General features: G+C 36.0%; 1 protein-coding gene and 1 pseudogene across 51 annotated transcripts; both read left to right on the forward strand.

Moving 5' to 3' along the window:
- Positions 1-67: 67 nt before the first annotated feature.
- LOC104742614 (protein disulfide-isomerase 5-3-like) lies at positions 68-3,518 on the forward strand (annotated as a pseudogene). Its single transcript, XR_015580040.1, has 15 exons — positions 68-108; positions 454-545; positions 629-723; positions 859-916; positions 1,063-1,247; positions 1,351-1,408; positions 1,624-1,649; positions 1,764-1,838; positions 1,946-2,002; positions 2,164-2,230; positions 2,306-2,449; positions 2,554-2,775; positions 2,851-3,012; positions 3,109-3,186; positions 3,279-3,518. The product of XR_015580040.1 is annotated as a protein disulfide-isomerase 5-3-like (transcript).
- A 16,757-nt stretch (positions 3,519-20,275) lies between these two features.
- LOC104742616 (uncharacterized) lies at positions 20,276-23,136 on the forward strand. 50 transcript variants are annotated; one of them, XM_087483620.1, is made up of 10 exons: positions 20,304-20,811; positions 21,144-21,175; positions 21,315-21,382; positions 21,485-21,574; positions 21,672-21,731; positions 21,906-22,014; positions 22,155-22,195; positions 22,317-22,473; positions 22,556-22,632; positions 22,712-23,136. In XM_087483620.1, exons 8-10 carry the CDS (start codon positions 22,419-22,421, stop codon positions 22,940-22,942), a joined length of 363 nt encoding a protein of 120 aa, XP_087339746.1. In that variant the 5' UTR covers positions 20,304-20,811; positions 21,144-21,175; positions 21,315-21,382; positions 21,485-21,574; positions 21,672-21,731; positions 21,906-22,014; positions 22,155-22,195; positions 22,317-22,418; the 3' UTR covers positions 22,943-23,136. The 50 variants fall into 50 exon arrangements, with proteins under 50 accessions (XP_087339740.1, XP_087339735.1, XP_087339758.1 ...); XM_087483623.1 differs by lacking the exon at positions 21,672-21,731 and having other exon boundaries at positions 20,297-20,811; positions 21,516-21,574; positions 22,327-22,473; XM_087483613.1 differs by having other exon boundaries at positions 21,906-22,195.
- The last annotated feature ends 91 nt before the right edge of the window (positions 23,137-23,227 follow it).

Below are 23,227 nucleotides of genomic sequence, written 5' to 3' on the forward strand. Positions count from 1 at the left end.
GGAGATACTGTAGTACAGAGAGAGAGAGAGAGAGAGCTCATTGTCGAGATCTGTCTCTGCCACAGCCATGGTTTCAACCACTAAGATCAAGGCCGTTGATTTCTACAGGTACATCATACAAACAAACAAACCCTCTTATTATCTCTTTCGTGTAACAATTTTCGTGACAATTCTCGTTATTGGCATTGATGCATATGCGAAAAGTTCGTACCTTTTTTTTAATACAATTGTGGACAGTATCTGTTGGACTATGGATTGTGAGAATTTGGTCCTGTCTTTCTCTTTTTTTTTTTTTTTTTTTTTTTTTTTTTTTTTTTTTTTATCTTGATTATGAATAGGGAAACAGTGTTTTTGGTCCTTGTCTTTAAAATTGTATACTTGTGTTGTTGTTGTCTGGAGTTAGAACTGAGTGTAATTGTGTTGTTCTGGTTATGATATTTTTGTTTTCTTCAGGAAAATCCCAAGAGATTTGACTGAGGCGTCTCTCTCTGGTGCTGGATTGTCCATTGTAGCTGCCCTTGCTATGTTTTTTTTTGTTTGGAATGGTAAATTGTCATTCTCTGCCTTGAAAGAATTGTATATGATTCTGCCATTGTCCAATGATTTTGGCTCATGGTTTAAATTGCAGGAGCTGAGTAGTTATTTGGCTGTTAACACTAGCACATCTGTAATAGTTGATAAAAGCTCTGATGGGGACTTCTTAAACATTGATTTCAACATCAGGTAGATGCTTAACAATCATTATTGGTTAGCATTTTCACTATTGCTCCTTCTTATGTGTTTATGGTTCAATCTTATTTACAATACTGGTAGTTTATTGATAAATTGATGTCTGGTTTTTTTCACTTTTTTTTGTAGCTTTCCTGCCCTCTCATGTGAATTTGCATCGGTTGACGTGAGCGACGTGTTGGGAACTGTAAGTTTCTGTTTCCAGCTCTCAGTCTAGCTGTTTCTATCATCCCATTCCGCATTGCTAGCATGTATGTTGTATGCTCACGTCATAGTGTGCAGTGACAATAGTTATATCATATCCTATGTTTAAACTGTAGTAAAATTCTTCAGCACAGGTTGAATATGACCAAAACGATTAGAAAAGTTCCAATTGATCCAAATTTAAGAGCCACTGGTGCGGAGTTTCACTCCACCTCCGGATTACATCTCATCAACCATGGAGACGAAGATCATGAAGAAAATAGTTATGCTGATATACTATTAACCGCTGCTTCTTTTGACAAGTATACACATCAGTAAGTTGGCAACTTCTTCTATATTTTGTATGTATACTAACTATATATGAGTACATGTCCAAGGGTGTTTAATATGAATTAATGTTTGACTCTCTCTATGCAGTTTTCAAATTTTGGTTGTAAATTTTTATGCACCGTGGTGCTACTGGAGTAATCGCCTGGTAATAGTTTTTGCATTCTGTAGTAGACTATTCAATTTTCATAATACTTTTGTTTGCAATTATCAGATTTTTGAAACTAGATTCTAGATGTTCTAATTAACCAAACTATGTAGTCTAGCATACAATATCTTCTTGGTGGATGAATCACACTGTTGTGAGAGTTTTTATGGCTCAATGAAATGTTCATGCTTGGTTTTTTTACCGTTTGCTTTCAGAAACCATCTGAAATAACAAGACAGAGGTGTGTGTTTTACTTGTTCTTTTGTATTTGTCATTAAACATTTTCTGTGATATAACAAGAATCATCCAGTTACGCTTTTCTGATGATTTCAGTGTGGAACATCTGATGTTTCAGATATGATCCTGGAACTGATGACCGTGTTCTTTTAGGAAGTGTTGATTGCACACTAGAAGCTACTCTATGTAACAGGTATCTATCAATCTTGACTTTTTTCCTCCTCTATTTCTTGTTGTTTTAGGGTATTTCGTATTCAGATTAGCTTTTTTCAGTTCTAATTTATCAAATGAAATTTTCAGCAATCATATACAAGGCTACCCATCTATTCGGATTTTCCGAAAAGGCAATGATCTTAGGTGAGAAATGACCTTCATTAGCTCCTTAAAACTTTACCATTTGTTCAGTTATAATTCTTCATGTCGTCTACTTAACCATTTACTCACCTCTTTTATAAAACTCCTAATCATTTTTGAAGATCAATTGTCTATATAATGCTCACTATCTAATCTTATTCAAGGGAGGACCATGGGCACCACGAACATGAGTCGTACTATGGAGATCGAGACACAGATAGCCTAGTCAAGGTAGACTACTCTAAATTCAGATTCTACCTATATAGGATTCAATAGCACATAATTACAACTATTATTTTCTTTCAGATGGTGGAAGAATTGCTCAAACCTATTAAAAAGGAGGATCATAAGTTGGCTTTGGATGGTAAATCTGATAATGCGGCCTCAACTATTAAAAAGGCACCAGTTAGTGGAGGTTGTAGAGTTGAAGGCTATGTGCGTGCGAAGAAGGTAAAAATGTGAAAACATCCAAATTTTATGAGATGTTCATGTGTTTTTTTCCTTCACATGCACATGGTGCCAATTTTGTCTTTTATATTGTTTTCTTTTTTCAGGTTCCGGGCGAACTTGTGATCTCAGCTCATTCAGGAGCTCATTCATTCGATGTTTCTCAAATAAACATGTCTCATATCGTAACCCATCTAACATTTGGTACAATGGTTTCAGAAAGGTTGTGGACTGATATGAAACGATTACTGCCTTATCTTGGCCAAAGCCATGACAGGCTTAATGGAAAAGCGTTCATCAATCAACGACAACTGGATGCTAATGTTACCGTAAGTTCCACAAAATTCCAAGTGAAAGTACTTCCCTACTCGAGGTTTCTCTTATTACGTGTGTAACATGTACAGATCGAACACTACTTGCAAATAGTCAAAACAGAGGTCGTTTCAAGAAGATCCGGCCAAGAACACTCATTGATTGAGGAATATGAATATACGGCTCATAGCAGTGTAGCTCGTAGTTACCATTATCCCGAAGCAAAGTTTCACTTTGAGCTCTCTCCAATGCAGGTACTTACACAGATGAGAAATAAATATATCATACTACTAATTTGAATGCCTGTTCTCCTTTTTACATACTATACATTGCTCTGTTTTTTTTTGCAGGTCTTAATAAGCGAGAACCCGAAGTCATTCTCGCACTTCATCACGAATGTTTGCGCCATAATAGGAGGTGTTTTTACGGTATAGTATTTGTCTCACAGCCTAGCTTTTTCACAGTCTCTGCTAGATTCCTTGGGAGAAAAGTTAAGACTTTTTTGCTTGTTGGATTTCAGGTCGCGGGGATACTAGATTCGATATTTCAAAACACAGTCAGACTGGTGAAAAAGATTGAACTCGGGAAAAACATTTGATCAGGAATGAGTGAGTGAGGTTAGATGTTAGTTTTTCACTTTTCTAAAAATCAGCAAAACCATAGAAGAAAACAAACCCTCAGTTTTTTACATACCTTGAAGACATTGTTTATTTTCGAATAGCAGTTTTAAAGAGAGAATAAAGAAACATTTATAGGTCTTCTTGATTTTTTTGTCTATACTTAACCTTAACCTCTCAGTGTTTCGTTATCCTTCATATATCCCCTATTTGGTGAAAAAGCTGATGTGTCAGCATTACAGAGCTCAGTGCACCATTTAGTAAAATTCTCTCAAATTTTCTAATTAATTACATTTTCTGCCATTATATTTATTGGCAAAAAAAAAAAAAACCCATAAACAAAACCCTACACATGCCTATCCTCACCTATATATACATTTTTCGAGCTTAATAGTTAGAGCAAACAGCCAGAGCAAACAAAAAAAATCTATCTTCAATAATCACATGCTTCTTTCTCCAAGCTTTACGTAAATCATGTCTCATCATGGTTCGAGCGTAATAGCCAGTACCAGTCATCCACCAATATAATTTATGATGAACATCCTCCTAAGTTCGTTTATAATGTCGTGGAAAAACAGTGGCAGAAAAAGAAAAACATGATTTTTTACCAATTGCGAACCTTTACTCGGTAAGTATTCAAGATCTATCTTACATTTGAACATGTTTCAAAAGCGGTACGTCATGAAGCAAATGACCAGACACCTAATATCAAGATTCTGTTTCAGTATTTAACCAAAGGAAACAGTTTACAAAATCCCAGAAAAAGAATCAAAATAACCCATGAAAACTACATAACTACTTCAAAGAAATAAAGGATTTCATTTGTATTAATATTTTGGGATAAGCAAGATAATGTATGGATTTTATTATTAATTGTATTTCATTCGAATAATTAAATAAATTAAAAATATTATTCTTTCTATTCCTCTTAATAGTTAATCAAGTACAACATTTTAGTTGGATTTAATACTGACAATATTCAAATCTTTCTATTTTTCACATAACTTTTTGCCTCACACCAATAATTATATAATTATACCGCTAAATATTCTGTTATATTAAAAATTCACCCTATCACGTAATGTCGGGAACAAATGCATACTAATTTGTTCTAATAAGAAAATATATATATGGTGATGATTTTGTAAATCAATACTTATGCATGACATACTTACACATAAATTTGTTGATTGACTCGCTATTTTTGGATAAATTTTCCTATGATACTTCGGAGATTACCATTATCAATTAAACAGAAAACAAATATTCGATTACTAAGAAACTGCTAAAATCACTAGAAAAAAGGAATAAAATCTGACAGACCTAACCATTTACTTTTTTTTTTTCAATTAAGATGATAATAACGTTTTTCTCCTATGATATAGGGGATTATCAATTAAACAGAAAACGAATATTCGATTCTAAATTAACTACTAAATTCAGTAGAAAAAAGGATGGGAATAATATCATACAGGTCTATTAATTTACTATTTTTAATTAAGATGATAATTGCGTAATTTCCTAGATTATAGATGTAAATGACGTATGATTGATTATTGCAATATTAAACAAATAAATGCGATTACTCTAATTGAAATTAACGTTTTCCCAAAAAATCAGGACATAATTAATCAAATATACTGCAAACCGAAATAAAATCAAATCGACCTAAGTTAATCCTTTGATTTTCCATTAAAAAAGAAATTTAATTAAAAACACCCTCACCAGAACTAAAGTAATTGCGCCTAAAAATCCGAAATCATTTACCTAATCTAAGATTTTGTTTTTCAATCGAAACAATTTACTTAGAGGGAAGTGAATCTTTTTAAAAATTAAAACATAAACCATCATTGGACTTACTACCCCCCCCCCCCCCTATATATATGATTTTCCTATCATCATCATTTCCACCAGTTCACCATTAATCACATTCAGAAGTTACAAACACTCTACCTTTTATTTATTTGGTTTACATTCGATCCAAATCCGCCATCATGTCAATCTAAAATTTATGGTGAAACGATTAATATTTTAAACTTTCATAAACTTGATACAATATAAGTTTGTATTATAAATCTTATACTAAATAAATATATTTATAAATATAATATTTCAAACAAAAATTTCATCCCGTGCAACAGCACGGATGATTACCTAGTTCATATATTATAGGTCTGCTAGTTATATGAATTGTGTAGATCATTTACATTAGAAATAAACAACACACGCATATACTTACGCTAATATACAACCTTAGCTGTTAATAGAAGGCAAAACAGAGGAAGAAGAACAAGGCGAAGCTGTGATGAAATGATATGGGCCAGACCATTTAGCGTGAAGGAAGTGTGACCATCTTTGAATATAGCGGTGGCTGCATCTGTGTTGAAGCTATCGTAACGTCTCATTGTTAATTGAAGCACCGAGTCTTGTTTGGTTGGTAGACGAACACTGCATTGTCCATGATTTTCGACTCAATATGATTTATGTATCGGAATGAGCAACATGGTTTCTTAACTTATGCAGAGACTCACTGATTTCGAACCTGCTTTGCTCTGCCCTTTGATTGTAGAGTTTGATGAGCTGATTGTGTGATAATGTAAACTCCATGAGTATTGATCGAAGGACAATATATATAGTACAATATGTTAATAAGATCATATCTATACTAAGAGGATATTCTAGATTCACATATATCCAAGATCCATAGATGATATGAACTATCTAACTAACAATCCCCCGCAGTCAGAGCGTCGGTGAAGCGGAGGAGCGGACGTTCAGACTGTCCCGAAAGTCTAAGAACAACGGAGTTGGAAGTCCTTTCGTGAAGATGTCCGCGAATTGGTGAGCTGAGGAAACATGGAACACCTTTATTTCACCAATAGCAACCTTATCGCGAACAAAATGAATGTCAATTTCGATATGCTTTGTCTGTTGGTGCTGAACGGGATTGGAAGACATGTAGACGGCGATGACATTGTCGCAGTACATGAGAGTTGCTTTAGGAATGGCAATGTGCATTTCAGAGAGAAGTGTACGCAGCCATGTAGCTTCGGCAACGACGTTTGCAACACCCCGATATTCTGCCTCGGTGCTGGACCGGGACGTGGTTGGTTGGCACTTGGCGGACCACGAAACGTGACTATCGCCAAGATAAACGCAGTAGCCTGAGGTAGACCGTCTCGTCGTGGGACAGCCGGCCCAGTCAGCGTCCGTGTAAGCAACCAGATCAGCAACGAACGAACGATGAATCTGTAGACCGTGAGAGATAGTACCCTTGATGTAGTGGAGGATGCGTTTTAACGCAGTGAAGTGTGACTCCCGCGGATCGTGCATAAACAAGCACACTTGTTGGACCGCATAGGCAATGTCCGGGCGGGTGAATGTAAGGTATTGAAGTGCGCCTGCTAAACTTCGATAGAGCGTAGGGTCTTTGACCAGAGGGCCGGCGTCGGCTGCAAGTTTGGATTTGGTATCTACGGGTGTAGTACTACTGTTGTAGTTGCTCATACCTGCGCGATGGAGTATGTCAGTAGCATAGTTGTGTTGACTCAAGAAAAGACCAGCATCGTTCCTCTTAATGGAAATTCCAAGAAAGTAGTTGAGTAGGCCTTGATCCGACATCTCAAATTCAGTGCTTAGAGATGAGATAATGTTGCGAAGGAGGTTGTCGGATGAGGCTGTCAGGATTATGTCATCAACGTACAAGAGAAGAAAAGCGATGTCATGGCCGTGGTGATAAATGAAGAGTGAATTGTCCAAAACACTATGTTTGAACCCAATGCTACGAGAGTAAGTGGTGAACCGAGAGTTCCATACGCGGGGTGCCTGCTTGAGACCATAGAGGGAGCAGCGAAGGAGGCACACATGATTGGGCTTAGTTGGATCGACAAACCCGGGAGGTTGGTGCATATACATGGTTTCTTTGAGGTCACCATGGAGGAAAGCGTTTTTCAGATCCAGTTGATGTAGTGGCCAGTTGCGAGCAGTCGCCGTATGAAGCACCGCACGGATGGTCACCGATTTTACTACTGGACTGAACGTCTCGTCACAGTCAATACCCAGTTGTTGTGACTTTCCGTTGGCGACTAACCGAGCTTTGTAACGACTAAGCTTGCCATTTGCATCGAACTTGTGCCTGAAAAGCCACATGGAACGAAATGTTAGTAGCAACTAGCCGGGGTGCAAGATCCCACGTACGCCTTTTAATTTGAGCATTGTGCTCTTTTGTCATTGCGTCATTCCAAAATGGATCCTTAGCCGCTTGTACATGCGACGTTGGTAGGGGAGAGATTATGTCTGTATGAAGACATAATAGAATTTGTGGTTTGGTGATACCACTTTTACTACGGGTGACCATCAGATGTGAGGGGGGAGGGGAATGTCATTTATGACTGGTGGCTCCACTAAAGGAGTGATGGTCAACCGGGGAATGGGAGGCACGAGAATAATCTATTTAGGCACGGGAACCGGTGTGGAAGCGGCGGAGGAAAGTGCCAAAAAATGAAACACAGATTAATCGAAAGTGACATGGCGAGACAATATGATTTTTCGGGTTGCAATATCCATGCAGCGGTATCCCTTGTGGTTGGTCGGGTACCCCAAGAAGATACACGAAGTGGTGCGTGGAGAAAGCTTGCGTTCGGAGGTGGCTAAAGCGTTCGAATAGCATAAGCATCCAAACATGCGAAGATGGTGGTATTACCTGATTGGCGATCACCGATGATGGTAAGAGGTTGATTGTATGAACAGCAGTGTGTAGAGCTTCGACCCAATACGAGGGCGGCATGGACGCTTGATGGATGAGCGTGCAGACAAGATTGTTAATGGTTCGTAGTGTGCGTTTGGCCCGTACGTTCTGTTGTGACGTGTGGGGGCAAGAGAAGCGAATGGTTGTGCTGGTGGAGGAGAGATGATCCAGGAACGCACGGTTGTTATATTCACCACCATTGTCGCATTGGATAGACTTGATATTGCATTGAAATTGTGTGTGGACATACGCGACGAATGACATATACTTGCTAAACATATCACTTTTGCGTTGTAGTGGATAAACCCAAATAGAGTGTGTAAAAGATCTAAGAATAGGAGATAGTATTTCATTCCGCTAACGCTTGGAACAGGGGAGGTTCAGATATCCGAATGAATAAGATCAAAAGGTTTGGAAACTGAACTGTTTGATGAAATAAATGTTGAATGAATGTGTTTGCCAAGTTGACACACTTGACACAGGGTTGTCAAGTCGGTCTTATTAAAGGAAATATTGTTTGAAGAAAGAATGCGATAAAGATTCTCATTTCCTGGATGACCGAGGCGACGATGCCATAGTTGAAAACTTGGAGGAACTGAAACAAAAACTTGGGGGAGACGAGTTGGTGTTCGGAGTCACGGAGTAGAGAGGGCCTGGGCTAATGCAGCGGAAGAGTTTGGTCCTGGTCGGGAGATAATTAACACAAAAACCAAGGGGGTCAAACTCAACAGAACAATTGTTATCCGTGACAAAACGACGAACCGAGATTAAATTTTTGATTATTGACAGACAAACAAGCACATTGCAAAGGGAAAGTGAACGAGAGGGTGTGGGTAGGATGCTATTACCAACGTGAGTGACTTTAGCCGAGGATCCATTTCCCACAACGACACAAGGTAAATGACTCGAACTAAAAGGAGGACGAAGGATACCTGGTTGAGAGGTGATATGGTTGGTTGCGCCGGTGTCCATGACCCAAGGGGTGGCATTGGGGTTCTTTAGTGTCATGGTCTAGAGTGCATTCGTCAGTGCTGGTGGGAGGTAGGTCAACGGTGTGGTAGTCTGTGCTACATGAGCCTCACCGTGTTGGCGAGGTTGATGAGCGACATGGTTCACCGGTGGTGCCAAAGGATAAGCCATGTAGGGCGGAGGTCCGTAGTAGGGAGGGGGAGGTGAAAAATATGGTGGTTGGTACGGCGGATAACCTTATCCCCATGGTTGATTGTTGTACGACTAGTGGTTGTTGTTGCGACCTCTTCCTCTGTTATGACGACTGCCACGACCACGACCTCTATGTGCGCCACAGTTGTTGTAGCCAGATGAAGAACCACGCGACTAGTGTTGATCGGTAGTTGTGTAGAGGATGTTTGGCGATGATGTGTTTGATGGTGGGCTAACGACATGTTTCACATGCTTGGAGAGACGGTCCTCCTCCAATTGTAACATTGAGCGAACGACAGTGAAAGAAGGGTATAAAGTCTTGTGCTTGATCACGTTGATGATGGAGTTGAATTTGTCCGTCAGACCGTTCAGCATGTACATGGCGAGCTGACGGTCGGTAACAGGTGAGTCGACGTTGGCGAGGAGATCAGAAAGTGTCTTGAGGCGTTTGCAATACTCTGCTATGCTGGAATCGCCAATCGTGAGGGTCCGCAGTTCTGTGTCATACTGCATAGCGCGGGCGTCTTTGTTGTCGCAGAAGAGCTCTTCGATGGTGAGCCAAAGCTCACGGGCAGTGGCTTTGGTTTTGAGAACAGTGTTGAGGATTGATTCAGAGATGGTGCCGTAGATCCACATTTTAACTAGTCCATCGTGTTCTGTCCACTGCTGTTTTGTTGCCGGAGTTGCAGTAGACGAGCCGTTGAGGTGACCAAGAACGCCGAATGTAAGATAGTGAGTCTCAAACAATTCTCTCCAGACGTCGTAGTTCATCTTGGTCATGTCAAGGGTGATTGGAATATAAGCCTTGATCTGGGAAATACCGAATGGTTTGTTGGTTTTCTGTGTTACGTCGGCCATAATGAGAGATGGGACGTCGAACAAAAAAGAATAACGAGTTGAAAACGAGAAGGAGAAGAAGAAGAAACAGGAGACGAGGGAGAGAAACAGAGCAGAGAGAGAAGAAAATGGCGGAGATGGATCGAGTAAACAACTAGCCGTAGGCTAGGGCTTATAATGTAAACTCTGTGAGTATTGACATTGATCGAAGGACAATATATATAGTACAATATGTTGATAAGATCATATCTATACTAAGAGGATATTCTAGATTCACATATATCCAAGATCCATAGAGGATCTGAACTATCTAACTAACAGATGACACGGTCCAACCCTTTTGTCTATCTACCACGAGCTCTCTGGCACATACAACTGTTTCAAGGATCACAAGAAAACAATAGAAAACCAAACCCATTAATCTATTTTTTTAATTGTGGGATTTCACACAAATTTTAAAATTATTTTATAAACTTGAACTATTTCGGTTGGGTTCACATTATTTTTATTTTTATTTTTGTTTTCATTTTTATTTTTATTTTTATTTATTCTCTCATGATTATTTTATCTTAGTATTTAGAAAAAGTAATAAGTGTACATTTTTTAAAAAATAATGTAGAATAAGTAAATGAGCTTTATGGATGTAAATGCCCTTTTGTTCACACCACTACACTCTACCTTATGTACTAAAAATCCAATTAAGTTTGTGTTGAAAATGTACTACTTTACAAAAAAAAACCCTAAAAATAAAGTGGCCCAAAAAAAGGGTCCCTAATAAACATAACAAGTTTACATTTCATATAATGTTTTAAAATAATTTTAGTAGTCGACGTTTCTTCCTAACATTGATTTGGACACTACGCATTTGGTTGAATGAATCCATGTTTCATGATTCGAAAAAAATATCATTTATGTTTATTATTGTTATAAATTTTCAATTTTCAGTTTCACATTTATACAGTACTTATAATTAAGCATGTTAAGTTTTCACTTCCATCTTCAATATAGAAATCTTATGTTTCATACTTTTTATATTTTTGTTCTATATTTCCTCTTGTCGTGTTCTACTTGTTGTGAAAAGTATGTGTGTTTATTTTTTTGGAGTTAAGATTAGTCCGGTGTTTTCACTATTGCAATTGAACTAATTTGGATTTGTGAACAAACCACACTGATTGATGAAAGTTTTAAAATGGATATTCTTTGTTAACAAAGCCGGAAACCATTCGGTCTATGCCACAGTTTATATATAAAGCCAAAGAACATCAATTTAAAATAGAAAAATTCCTTTAAATACCACTAAAATGTTTTTTTTTCAAAAATACCACATTTTTGTTTTTTTTCCAAAAATACCACAAAAGTTTTTTTTTCCAAAATTACCACAAACACAAAAAAATTGATTTTTAAGAATGTAGATTTTTTTTTTTTTAGGTTTGGGTTGACACATTTAGTTTTAGGGTATAGTTTTTAGGGATAGGGTTTAGTATTTAGAATTTAGGAATTAGTTTTTAGTATTAGAACTTTAGTTCAATTATATGGTATTTTTGGAAAAAAATATATTTTAATGGTATTTTTAGAAAAAAACTAAATTATAGTATTTTTGGAACAAAAATCTATTTTAGTGGTATTTATGACAATTGCCCTTTAAAATATCTATGGGATACTGGGAGTTTAAGACTTTTGAGTCATACCAGACCCGTATAGCGTGATTGATATGTCAGCTAGATGTCCATGAATCTTCAAAATGGTACGTATCAGAACCAATGCATTCCTAATCCAAAAAAAAAGTGACATTTAACTATTTTTTGAGGTTTTTGATAGATATTACCTTATAAATTCATTAAATAATCGTATATGGATTTTAGCTGAAACTTACCTTCATAACATTTCAAAACTCAAACTCAAACTTTTATCTTTATGTGATAATCCAAAATAATATACTTTCAAATAAATTAAAAGACCTAAAGAGGGAATATGTAAGCATGTCGACAAGAGAAACAAAACTTAGCTCCGAAACAAATAGTAATGATTAATTGATTATAATATCTCACTAAAAAGGAAAACGAAGAGAAACAATAGTATAAATGATTATTTAATGATACTGGTAACGAGAAGTGAGTGATAATAATAGTGAGTGATAGTGATATAAGTGAGAGTGAAGTGAGTCTTCAAAATTGTTCCTTGGATAGGACAGATAAAGAGGCCCAAAAATAGTTAGTGAGAAGGAATGGGTTTTTTATTCCTAATATAATATAATGTCGATGATCCCAACTTTATCACATGTCGACTTATTACTGGTTTAGGTGTTGCCGACACCTACATATTCCATGGCCATACATACTACCATATATCTAAAAACTTTAGTAGGCTAACTTGTTTTAAATGTTGGTTTTAATTAGGTTTGGAAGTTATTTTTGTAATCGGTCAAGTCAATTCAAATTCAATTCAATCCGATTTAAGAAATCTCACTTACTTACGATAATGCATCGTCGACATTGAGGGTTTTATTCGATGAGTTATGAATCTTATTTATGACATTTATGAACTATCATACAAAATCTTTCTACCTGTAGGAGGAATCGAAATTTTACCACCCCATTAGGCATTGGCATTATAAATCTACATATATAAAAGAAATTATATTTACAATATGATTATACTATGTGGATTTCTTGTGGTATTGAGTAAGATTTGTTTTGGTGATTATAATATCATTTTTGGTATGCATGTGAATTTAGTTTTTAGTATAAAAAATGTAATATATTTTAATATCTCAGCAGAGATGATATATTTATTTCCAGAATTTCTGTTTTCTTATATTTTTGTTTATTATGAGTTTAATAAGTATCGTGAAAAAAATATAAATTTATTGATCTTTGGTTATACAAGTTAGACCTGATATGAGCCAAAATTTTAAATTAATTAAATACGTCAATTTCTTATTATAACAAAATTCTTATCAATTCTTAATAAAGTATTAGAAATTGACTCACGCGTGGGGTTTCATACTATATTATATTCATATAATTATTATATCATTATTTCTAATATCACAAATTTTTAAATTAAAAACTTATATATATATATTAACAAATTGATTTCATAGAATCTTAGCTAAGGTGATATATATTTATCTTTTGTTTTGACGTGAATATATATTTATTTTCTGTTTTGACTGAATTTTAAATTAAAAACTAATATGTTTTAACAAATTGATTTCATAGAATATATATAGATAAGTGGTAAGTAAATTTTCTGTTTTGGTAAAAAGTGGTAACTAAACTTACTAAATTTTACATAAACAATTTAATTATAATTGAATAAATCGTACGTAAATTTTTTGCAATTTACAAAAGAATTCAGCGTTTTTTATTTAGGTTAAATCACTTTTTTCTTCCTTACAAATAATTTAAAAATACATATTTAAGTGTCGAGATTAATAAAAAAATGTATAATATATTACAGAAAAAATTGATTCGTAAGTTTTTAACTAACTAAAAAAACATTTGGATATGATGGAAATATGAAATTCCTGAAATATTTTATGTTTTCTATTTAAAATGATCAAGTATGTTGTTAATGTTTAAAGTAACTAAATCTCAGGTTCTTAAGTATATATTATTTTTCTGGGGGTAAACAGTGCTTAAGATTACACCCTTTTTTTCTTGAGATTATATTTTAAAAAGTATATAAAAATGTCACATGTTGGGTGTTTTGACTCCAAAGGTTATATTTTTGTTCTCCAAGAGTTATTTGATTTTGAGTCCTAGTGGCAGCACTGTCCATCATATTTCAAATATCTGATGCATGTGAATAAATATTGTATCATCGATTAAAAATGCATGTATAACCTATGTAATTCAATAAAATATAGACATTATATGAGTAAACTTGTTTACGGTTTTTCATACGACACTTTTACAAATAAATCATCAACATATTACTTTTTTTTTGGGGGGGGGGGGGGGGCAAACTCATCAACATATTAGTTACCTCATACATTTATTACAAATGTTGATAGACAAAACCAAACTATGATTGATTTGTTTCTGTTAAATTAGGGTTTGTTATGGGCTTCTAACTCAAAACCAATTGGCAATAAGTGGAGAGGCTCTAACCTTTTATATTATATATTAGTCAAATCCCTTCTCATCTATCAGATGTGGGATCTTTTCTCCACATGCCCCCTCGAGATAATGGCTCTTCTAGCCATTAATCTCGACAGAATCCATCACGCCCCCTTGAGATAATGCTCTCTTTTTTAAGAAATCTCGATGGAATTGGGTTTTCTTTTGGGCCATCAATTAATGAGGTGATCGGGCCTCTATCCGGACCGGACTAATTAATGGGTCAGCGTGTGTAGGCTCTGATACCATGTTAAATTAGGGTTTGTTATGGGGTTCTAACTCAAAACCAATTGGCAATGAGTGGAGAGGCCCTAACCCTTTATATTATATATTACTCAAGTCCCTTCTCATCTATCAGATGTGGGACATTTTCTCCACAGTTTCAGAGTTTCACAAGTTGGTTCAGTTTATAATTGTCCCTTCGGGGACATCCGATAAAAAAGGTTCAGTTTATAATTTAAACACAAACAGATAAATTTTAGTTTTTGCTTTATAAAATGCAGCGGAAACATAAAAAATTTATTGTAATCCCATTTTTAATATTTTAATACATATATGAGGTTTTGTATTTTTGATAAAATTGTCTGAAAAATAAGAAAATATCATTAAAAAGAACATATAAAGATGAAGTCAATGTGGTGGAAAATAATAAATCCACTGCAAACATACACTATTACACCAAAGATCAAAACCTGCTTTCAATAAATGTAGGAATTTGACTAATTTATTGGTCTGTTGTTATCCAATATTAAAAAATAAACAAACATATAAAGATTGAAAAAAAAAATTAAGACTTGATCCTTGTTCGAACAAATCCACCTTCGAGATTGGATTGTTCAAGTTGAATGCAGATGGAACTTTTCATAGGAATCCCGAGCTTACAACAGCAGGGTTGTACGTATTGGAGAAGGTTATTGGTGTGGTGGTTTTGCTTTAAATATTGAGATATGTTCAATATTGTTAGCAGAGTTATAGGACGTTTACTATGATATATATAGCATGGGAGAGAGAGAGGAATTACACGCTTAGAGCCGGAAGTAAATTCAAAAATGGTGGTTGATTTTCTTAAGACAAGGATAAATGATTTACATATTGTGTCTTCCCTAATACGTTTATGTTATCAATTTATTTCAAACTCGAAGCACTTGATAGTTCATATCTTACATGTGTATAGGAATGCTAATCGTCTATTGAGCGACCTATGCATTTCTTTTAATGACTAAAATTGGTTTAAATTTTTTTAAAAAAATTCATGACTCAAAATAAGTTAATCCCACCGAAATTGAGAAGACTTATTAAATTTTTCAATCCAATCAGTTTGTTCTAACTAAATATAAGCAAGGAGAGAATTTATGGATGGACTTAAGGTTTTTCGGTTTTTTGGTTCTACAAAAACTTTTTTTTTGAATTTAATATTAAATTATATTCAAAGAAAAAATAAACGTTTTACAAAAACTGAAACTATATAAAAGTCTTTTGTAATATAGATTGGTTACAGTTTGGTTTTAACGGTTTTATAATATATATCACAGTTCAGTTCTATTATTTTAAGGTTTTTTTTTTTTTTTTCAACCAAACATTAATTAAATTAAAAGATAACTCCAAGATTGGTTGCCCAAACCGGAGGAAAAGAGTTTACAAAATAAATTTCAGAAAGTAAAGATCTCGAAGAACGGGATAGACAATCTGCCCTTACGTTGAGCTCTCGAGTGATCTTGGTCAGGGAGAAGGAAGGAAAGCGTGATCTGAGCAAAAATAACTCCTCCAACAGAGGCGAAAAAACTGGCCAATCATCAGGCGCCTGCACCATCGCCACCAATTCTGCACAATCTGTCTCGAAGCTCTGGCAGACAACTCCCGCCGCCAATAGTGACTCCATAGCCCAGATCAAGGCTTGTAGCTCTACATGTAAGGATGTAGGACCGCGCCTCTGACTCCGTGCTCCCAGAAGAAGCGTCGAATCTTCATTACTACAATACCACCACCCTAGACCCTGCAGAGGATCTGAACCTTTCCATGAACCATCAATCTGACATCGAGAAAACGCCCCCTATCCTCCAACAGAGGCGTAGTAGGCAAATAACTGTCCGAGTAAGATTTGGCCTCCTCCCACAGTACTTTATCATTATTCGCCTGAATTAAAATCTTCAACGGCTTGGCCTCTAACCCCTGAAAAACTTTTTTATTCCTGTTTTTCCATAGTGACCAAAGAATCCAAGAAAGACGAAGAGCTACATCAGGATCCCCCGACTGAGAAGCTGCCCGCCAGAAAATAAAATCTAAATTTGCATAGATTGAAGTATATGGAAAACCATCTGTCACTAACAAAACCGGTGACAACCCCCAAACATCGAGCGAGCGAGGGCACTCAAAAAGAGCATGATTAATAGTCTTTGGTGCAGACTCACACCGTTTGCATAGAGTATCACACCGGACACCCCTATACGCAAGCCGTTCTAACACTGGGAGAGTGCCCGAAGCAATCTGCCAGAAAAAATGTTGGACCTTCGGGGTAACATCAAGTTTCCACGACTGGGCCCTAAGGGCCATACAAGTCGGCCCGTATTCGACTTCCGTCATTAATTCTCTGGCTAGCCGATAACCTGATTTAACCGTATACTTCCCTGACTTGGTAAAGTGCCATACTAATCGATCCGGTTGCTGGACTTTACTGACCGCCATACTCCGAATAATCGGTATATCCCCCGGATCCAGAAAATCCTCCAGAGTAGGCAAATGCCAATCCTTCGTAACAGGATTAATTAAGTGGTTCACCATCAAACTCGGTAACGAGAGTCTTCCCTGACCATTTGCTGGACGTGGTCGAATATCTGGTATCCATGGGTCTCGCCAAACCGAAATAGAACAACCCGAGCCGACCGCCCACCGCGCTCCATGTTCCACCAATCCCTTAGTTGAAAAAATACTCCTCCAAGCGAAGGAGGGGTTATATGGTTTTTTGGCCATAAGAGGGTGTTTATTCCTAAAATATCGGCCTTTCAACACCCGAGCCATTAAAGACGTCGGATGTTGGATTAACCGCCAATACTGTTTCGCTAACATAGCATCATTAAATTGTTCCAGGGCTCTGAAACCTAGGTCCCCTTCACACTTATCCTTACATAATTTATCCCAGGCCATCCAATGTAGGCCACGAGCCCTATCATTGGATTTCCACCAAAATGTGGAAATAGCCCATACCTCCCTCTTTAGAAATACCAATAACTGACTTCAACTGATCCCTTATCTCAGAAGGAACCTTCTTACCAAACATTATAGAAGATTTCTCTAAATTAACCTTTTGCTCTGAGGCTTTACCATAATTTCTGATAATTTCCATGACCGTCTGACATTCAGTCGCCTCACAGACTGTCATCAGCAAACAACAAATGTGAAATGGTAGGACTATCGCGAGCGATTGAGATACCCGTTAGTTTCTTCTCCCGTTCTGCCTTTTTAATATTCGCTATCAGAACCTCCGTGCAAAGTATAAACAAATACGGTGACAACGGATCCCCCTGACGCAGACCTCTCTGTGGTTTAATAAAACCCCGGGATTGACCATTGAGAAGAACTTGATATGACACCGAGGATACACACCACATGATCCAGGAAATCCATTTCCTATCAAACCCTAGCTTAACCATAACCACTTCTAAAAAATCCCATTCCACACGATCATAAGCCTTACTCATGTCCGTTTTGAAGGCCAGAAACTCCGACTCACACCTTCGATTAGTATTTAATCCATGAAACATTTCCTGCGCAACCAAAATATTATCTGTAATTAAGCAACCCGAAACAAAAGCCGACTGAGTTTCGGAAACCAGGGATGGGGGGAACCGTTTAAACCGAAGCACAGAACCTTAGAAATAATTTTATAGCTCACATTACAAAGGCTTATCGGCCTAAACTCCGCCATCCGCTGTGGCCGATCAACTTTAGGAATAAAACAAATATTCGTCTCATTTAAACGTGGATCAAAACTACCTGATCGGAAAAATTCTCTAACCAGAGCCACTAAATCCCCTTTTAAGAAGGACCAAAATCGTTGAAAAAACAAAAACGTCATGCCGTCGGGTCCTGGAGTTTTCTCCGGATGCATAGGAAACAGGGCTTTCCAAACTTCCGCATCAGAAATATCCCGAATTAGATCTCTGTTCATAGCATCCGAAATTAAAGGGGTAATCTCGTGTAACATCTCTAAAACACCTTGGACATCTGAATTCGTAAAAAGATTTTCTAAGTTGTTTACATTATTTTAAAGTTTTCTAAGTTGTTTACAGAATTTTTTTTATGTTTGATAGATAGATGAAAATATATATCAACTAATAAGTCAAACATAATGTAAATAATATAATCTTCTAGTTTCTTAAACCGAAAACCTTAATTAAATTTAAAGTTAGAAATTATTGAAAAAAATTATTTTTTTAACCAATTAGATTTTTTGGTTTGGTATGGTTTGGCTTTTTTGCTCACCACTAGAAAATTCTTTTTGGCTAGTTCAAGTGTTCAACTATTTTGGCAAGCAAACCGCCGCAAATTGACTAATTGAGTAATCGAAAGCCTTGGATGCTAGTATAGTACATCTGACTTTTTAAATTTATCTTTCTTCAGTTTGGTGAGCTTATTAAAGATACGACAAAAGATAAAAAATGTATATAAATCTCAAAGGAGGTGGCTAATTAAAAGTGCAAGAAGAGTCACCTAAATTTCAAGCAAAAGACTTGTCGACATGAGTGACAACAGGCGAAAAGATACGGCAAGACTTGGATAGATGATAGCCATTTAAAAGATTTTTTTGTGTGTTGTATATCGTGTTGTTTCAAAAGTTTTTCTCGGAATATTTTCTGTTGTTTTTTTTTTTTTTTTTTTTTTTTTTTTTTTTTTTTATCTTAAAAAATATCTTTCTTTACTGGAAGAATGAAAAATAGAGACATAAACACGTGGTTTTTCATAGCCTTGAGAAATTATCATAAATGCACGACCAAGTCTCGTTCATAGAGTCACCATATGGACTTTCTCAAGACATATATCGACATCTAATAATTTACGTATATCCTATATAAAATATAACTAAAACATTTCATTTTTCTTGGTGAAATATTCGTACTTCGTAGGCCCTTTGTATTATTTCGAAAATGAATATGAGGATTTATGCACTTAATTCTGTTTGTTTGGAACGGCATGTAATGTACAAAATGAATGCACCATATTTACTAGTAGCATATAAGTATATATTATTTGTTTTATAAAAATATAGGTACTTAACGTAATAGTAGAATTTGTAATTATCTAATACGTGATCAACAAATTTATTTCTTTGAAATCGTCGTAATACACGCAAACAAACAGAATCTTGTAAGGGAGGAAATATCAAATTTATACACATTAAAAGTTTAAAACAATAATTTCGAACTTCTTCCCTTTAAAGCACTCATATTGTTGTGCGGCATCAACCCTAAATATTATACAATCATTTCTCTAACAGTATATGATCCTTTAATAATTTGCTTCCATCTACAGAAGATTGGACAGCGACGCTTGAAATTTTCTACCTATAAATAGAGGGTTAAGGGATTTCCTCTCTTATATGGACATAAAGCAAAATATAAGAATCGTATAGAGAAGAATCACTTCTCATCAAATTTCATTTTCTTCTTAACCAGAGCTAGCTCTACATGGCCTCTCAACCTCCCTTTCAGACAAATTTTTGCTCGATTTTCGGAAGCTCCTTTCCGAAATCCACTAGTGATAATATATATACAAACACATCAACTATCCAAACCGCGGGCTTAAAGCTTCCTGTGATCGATCTAAGCCATCTTATTAGTGGCGAGGAGGTCAAACGAAAAAGATGTGTGCACTACAAGAAAAAGCTACATTGATAGCAGTAGAAGATAGCTTATTTTCCTGAACTGCTATAGAAGATAAATATTTTATTTTGATTACTTATAATAGCATTAAAACAATGTTATGACAAAAAATCAGTAAGCGGGGAAGACAAAATCACTTGTTCCGCCAAAATATAGGGAAAATTTTCAGATTTTACATCAAAAATAGTTTTGAGTGCCAAGGAAAAAAAAAACTTTGAACGGAGAAAGAAAATAAATAAAAGAAAGAAAACCTTCCACGACTCTTCTCCTCCATAGCCTCTCGTCTCCATCGAGTTTTTCTCCGTCTGTTAATAAAAAAAAAAAATTCCGACGAATACTGATAGTGAAACTTTCTCTCACTATATTCGCAAAGAAGACACCATCATTGAATCGAATTCAGATCACACAATTCGCCATAGATAACTCAACTACAGATCTGTTATCTCGATCGGAAACCGCCGTAACTCGACATCCTCTCTTTCGATCTGATTCCATAACCGTGAAGCCTCTCCCGAATCTCTCGTTCCAGCGTCTTTATCCTCCTACAAAGCTAATGTTCAGTCCTCTTCTCTCCGTCGTCCTTCATCCGGAGATCTACTCACTTCTTCCGGCGATTTCCTCCGTCTCTGGGATATTAACCAAGATTCTTCCACAGTTGAGCCTATCTCGGTTCTCAACAACAGGAAAATGAGTGAGTTCTGTAATTCTTTAGGTTCATTTGGGTTGAAACAACTCAACACATTCTCATTTATGTTGCAAAGTTTATGCGTTTTTTGTGATTCTCTTTAGGTTCATTTGTGTTGAATGTTAATTGATTTATCACTAGTGTTACTGCTTTGGTATTTTGGGGAAAGTGCTGAACTTTGTTGGGTTTCTTCTTTTGTGATCCTTTATATTTGTTGTTGTCGCATAGAGAAGCTTCTTTTTTCTTGTACTCAATAGACAGGTTAGTATTTTGAACGGTTTAGTTAGTATATTATTGTGGCTGTTGTTGTTTTCTCTAAACGTTTAACCCCATTTTAGGTTTTTCCATTGAGCGATGGGCAATAGTGAAGGTACCATAAAGCATCTATTTGTGGGTTGTTAGTTGTTTGTTCTCCTACTGGTTCTTGATGTTCAGTTTCATGTTCAAGGCTTGTCTTAGTCGCAGATGCCATCTATTATTCATACTGATACTTGTTTTTTCCTTATTAGAGATCCTTTTCATGATGTAAAGAGCAAAGAAGAGACAAGTAAACCCCTTTATGATTCACTCCTTTCAGGTAAGTATTATTTCCCTTATACTCTTATTAAACCTTTAGGTCTGCAGCTATTGATGCATATTTGTTTCAAACTTAATTTGGTTCAATCTGTTTGATTCTTAGAACCTCCTGATTTAAGTATTTGGTTTTCAAGCTATGTCTATGAATCACCGATGCTGGATGGTTTTTGTGAAGAAAGGGTCTAAGAAGAAGGTTAGTTTTTAAAAAAAAATTTATAAAACATCTCTTGTCATATCCCTCGTAAATCATAATGCATCATGACTTCTTTCTATTGTGTTTTCTCTTGTAGTGATGTTACGTTATATATATACTCTTGTAGTGATGTTAAGTAACATATATAAATCCCAAGGTTTGCTTTTTTTCTTTTTTCCGTAATACTTTAGTTTAGTAAACCTGAATTGAAGTTCTGCATATGTAATGATATGGTTATCTGTTGATTGTAAATCTTATTGGCTATTACAAGTTATACTAATTTGGTTTATATCCTCAGATTTGGTCTCACTATAAGTGTTTCATGTTCCAGCGTTTTGCTGCTGTAATTCTGCGTATTTGAGAGCTTGGATTTGGGATGATGATGGATTCTGGAGAACATAAGCTTGAAGAAGTAGTTGTCCCGTTTAAAGGGAAGAGCTGTAAGAAGATACGTAAAACTCTTATGTTTATTTTGTTACAACATATCCCAGAGATTTGTGGAGCACGCCTCTGCTAGAGCTTCTCTATAAGCTTGAAGAAGCAGTCTGGTCTTCTTACTTCTTTTGCTTACCCTTTGTAGGGAGGCTTGGGCGAGGTTGTTCTATGTTTCTGCCGCTTTTAGTGAGTATCTTGTAGAACTTAACTATTTTTTCTCTCTTATATCTTTGAATTCTATGTTTCTCTCTTACATCTTTGAATTCTATGTTTCTCTCTTATATCTTTGAATTCTATTTCTTGTAAGTATGTTGTAGAACAAGTGATGTTATCGAGCCTATGATAATGCCCCGGTGGTATGTTAATGGCAACATGATTGGGAAGGAAGCTCTTGGTGTTGCCACCACTGATGAAAAAAAGAAGCCCGAGTTTATACCAAAGCAATACACAGCAGAATGGTGAAGGTTTTTTTCATTTACCCCATCTATTATCATTCTTATTGCACCATTGTACGGATAAGCTGTGATAGCTGTTGCACCATTGCAGCAACATGTCCTATTGAGGATGCAACAGGTCCAGGCTCTCCAACTAAGAAAACTCTACCGCATTCACCGGAATCTCAGGTAAATGTTTTCGATATGTTATGAAGTTGTTTTTGTCAAGTCATGATTGTTGGTTGGCTTATATTATTTGGCATTGCAGCGTATCAATGAAGTCAAGAAGTGCAGACTGATGGATATTACCGGAAAGAAGCTGGTTGTTGCTGAAGGACGATGGGCAACAAACGATCCAAACCAAAAGGTTCACTTTCGTTTGGGTTCTAATGCAGTTAAAGTGTGGGTAGATATTGTCAAGGTAAGCGATGCAGCAGTTTGGAAGCCATCAGAAGAAATCGAGATGATGGAAGATGCCCTTGGCACAGTCATTGCATAGTCAGAGGACAAAGTGATCATCATGTCTTAAATTAACCATGAGGTTTACTGACTCCTACTTTAGACTTACAATCTATCTTATGGATTTGCTTTTTATCTTCAGACTTGTCTTGTTCCTTATGGATTTTAAACTTTGTGTTATGTACTATGTATTATGTTTGATTGTGAAATGGTGAATTAGGGATTTAATATTAATACAGGTTCCGGATCAATTTCAAAATAACATGAAAACAGTGTTCTCAAAACACTTATAATCGCATCTAAAATCCTGCTATAACAGAATATA

The sequence above is a fragment of the Camelina sativa genome, chromosome 14 (genome assembly GCF_030686135.1).
Source record: "Camelina sativa cultivar CO46 ecotype springtype chromosome 14, ASM3068613v1".
NCBI lineage: Eukaryota > Viridiplantae > Streptophyta > Magnoliopsida > Brassicales > Brassicaceae > Camelina > Camelina sativa.

Excerpts from the sequence above, each read along its gene's own strand:
- LOC104742616 (XM_087483595.1), top strand. The coding sequence starts at position 22,465 with ATGGTGAAGGTTTTTTTCATTTACCCCATCTATTATCATTCTTATTGC. Across the intron at positions 22,633-22,711 it reads CGCATTCACCGGAATCTCAG|CGTATCAATGAAGTCAAGAA; the intron begins GTAAATGTTTTC and ends TTGGCATTGCAG.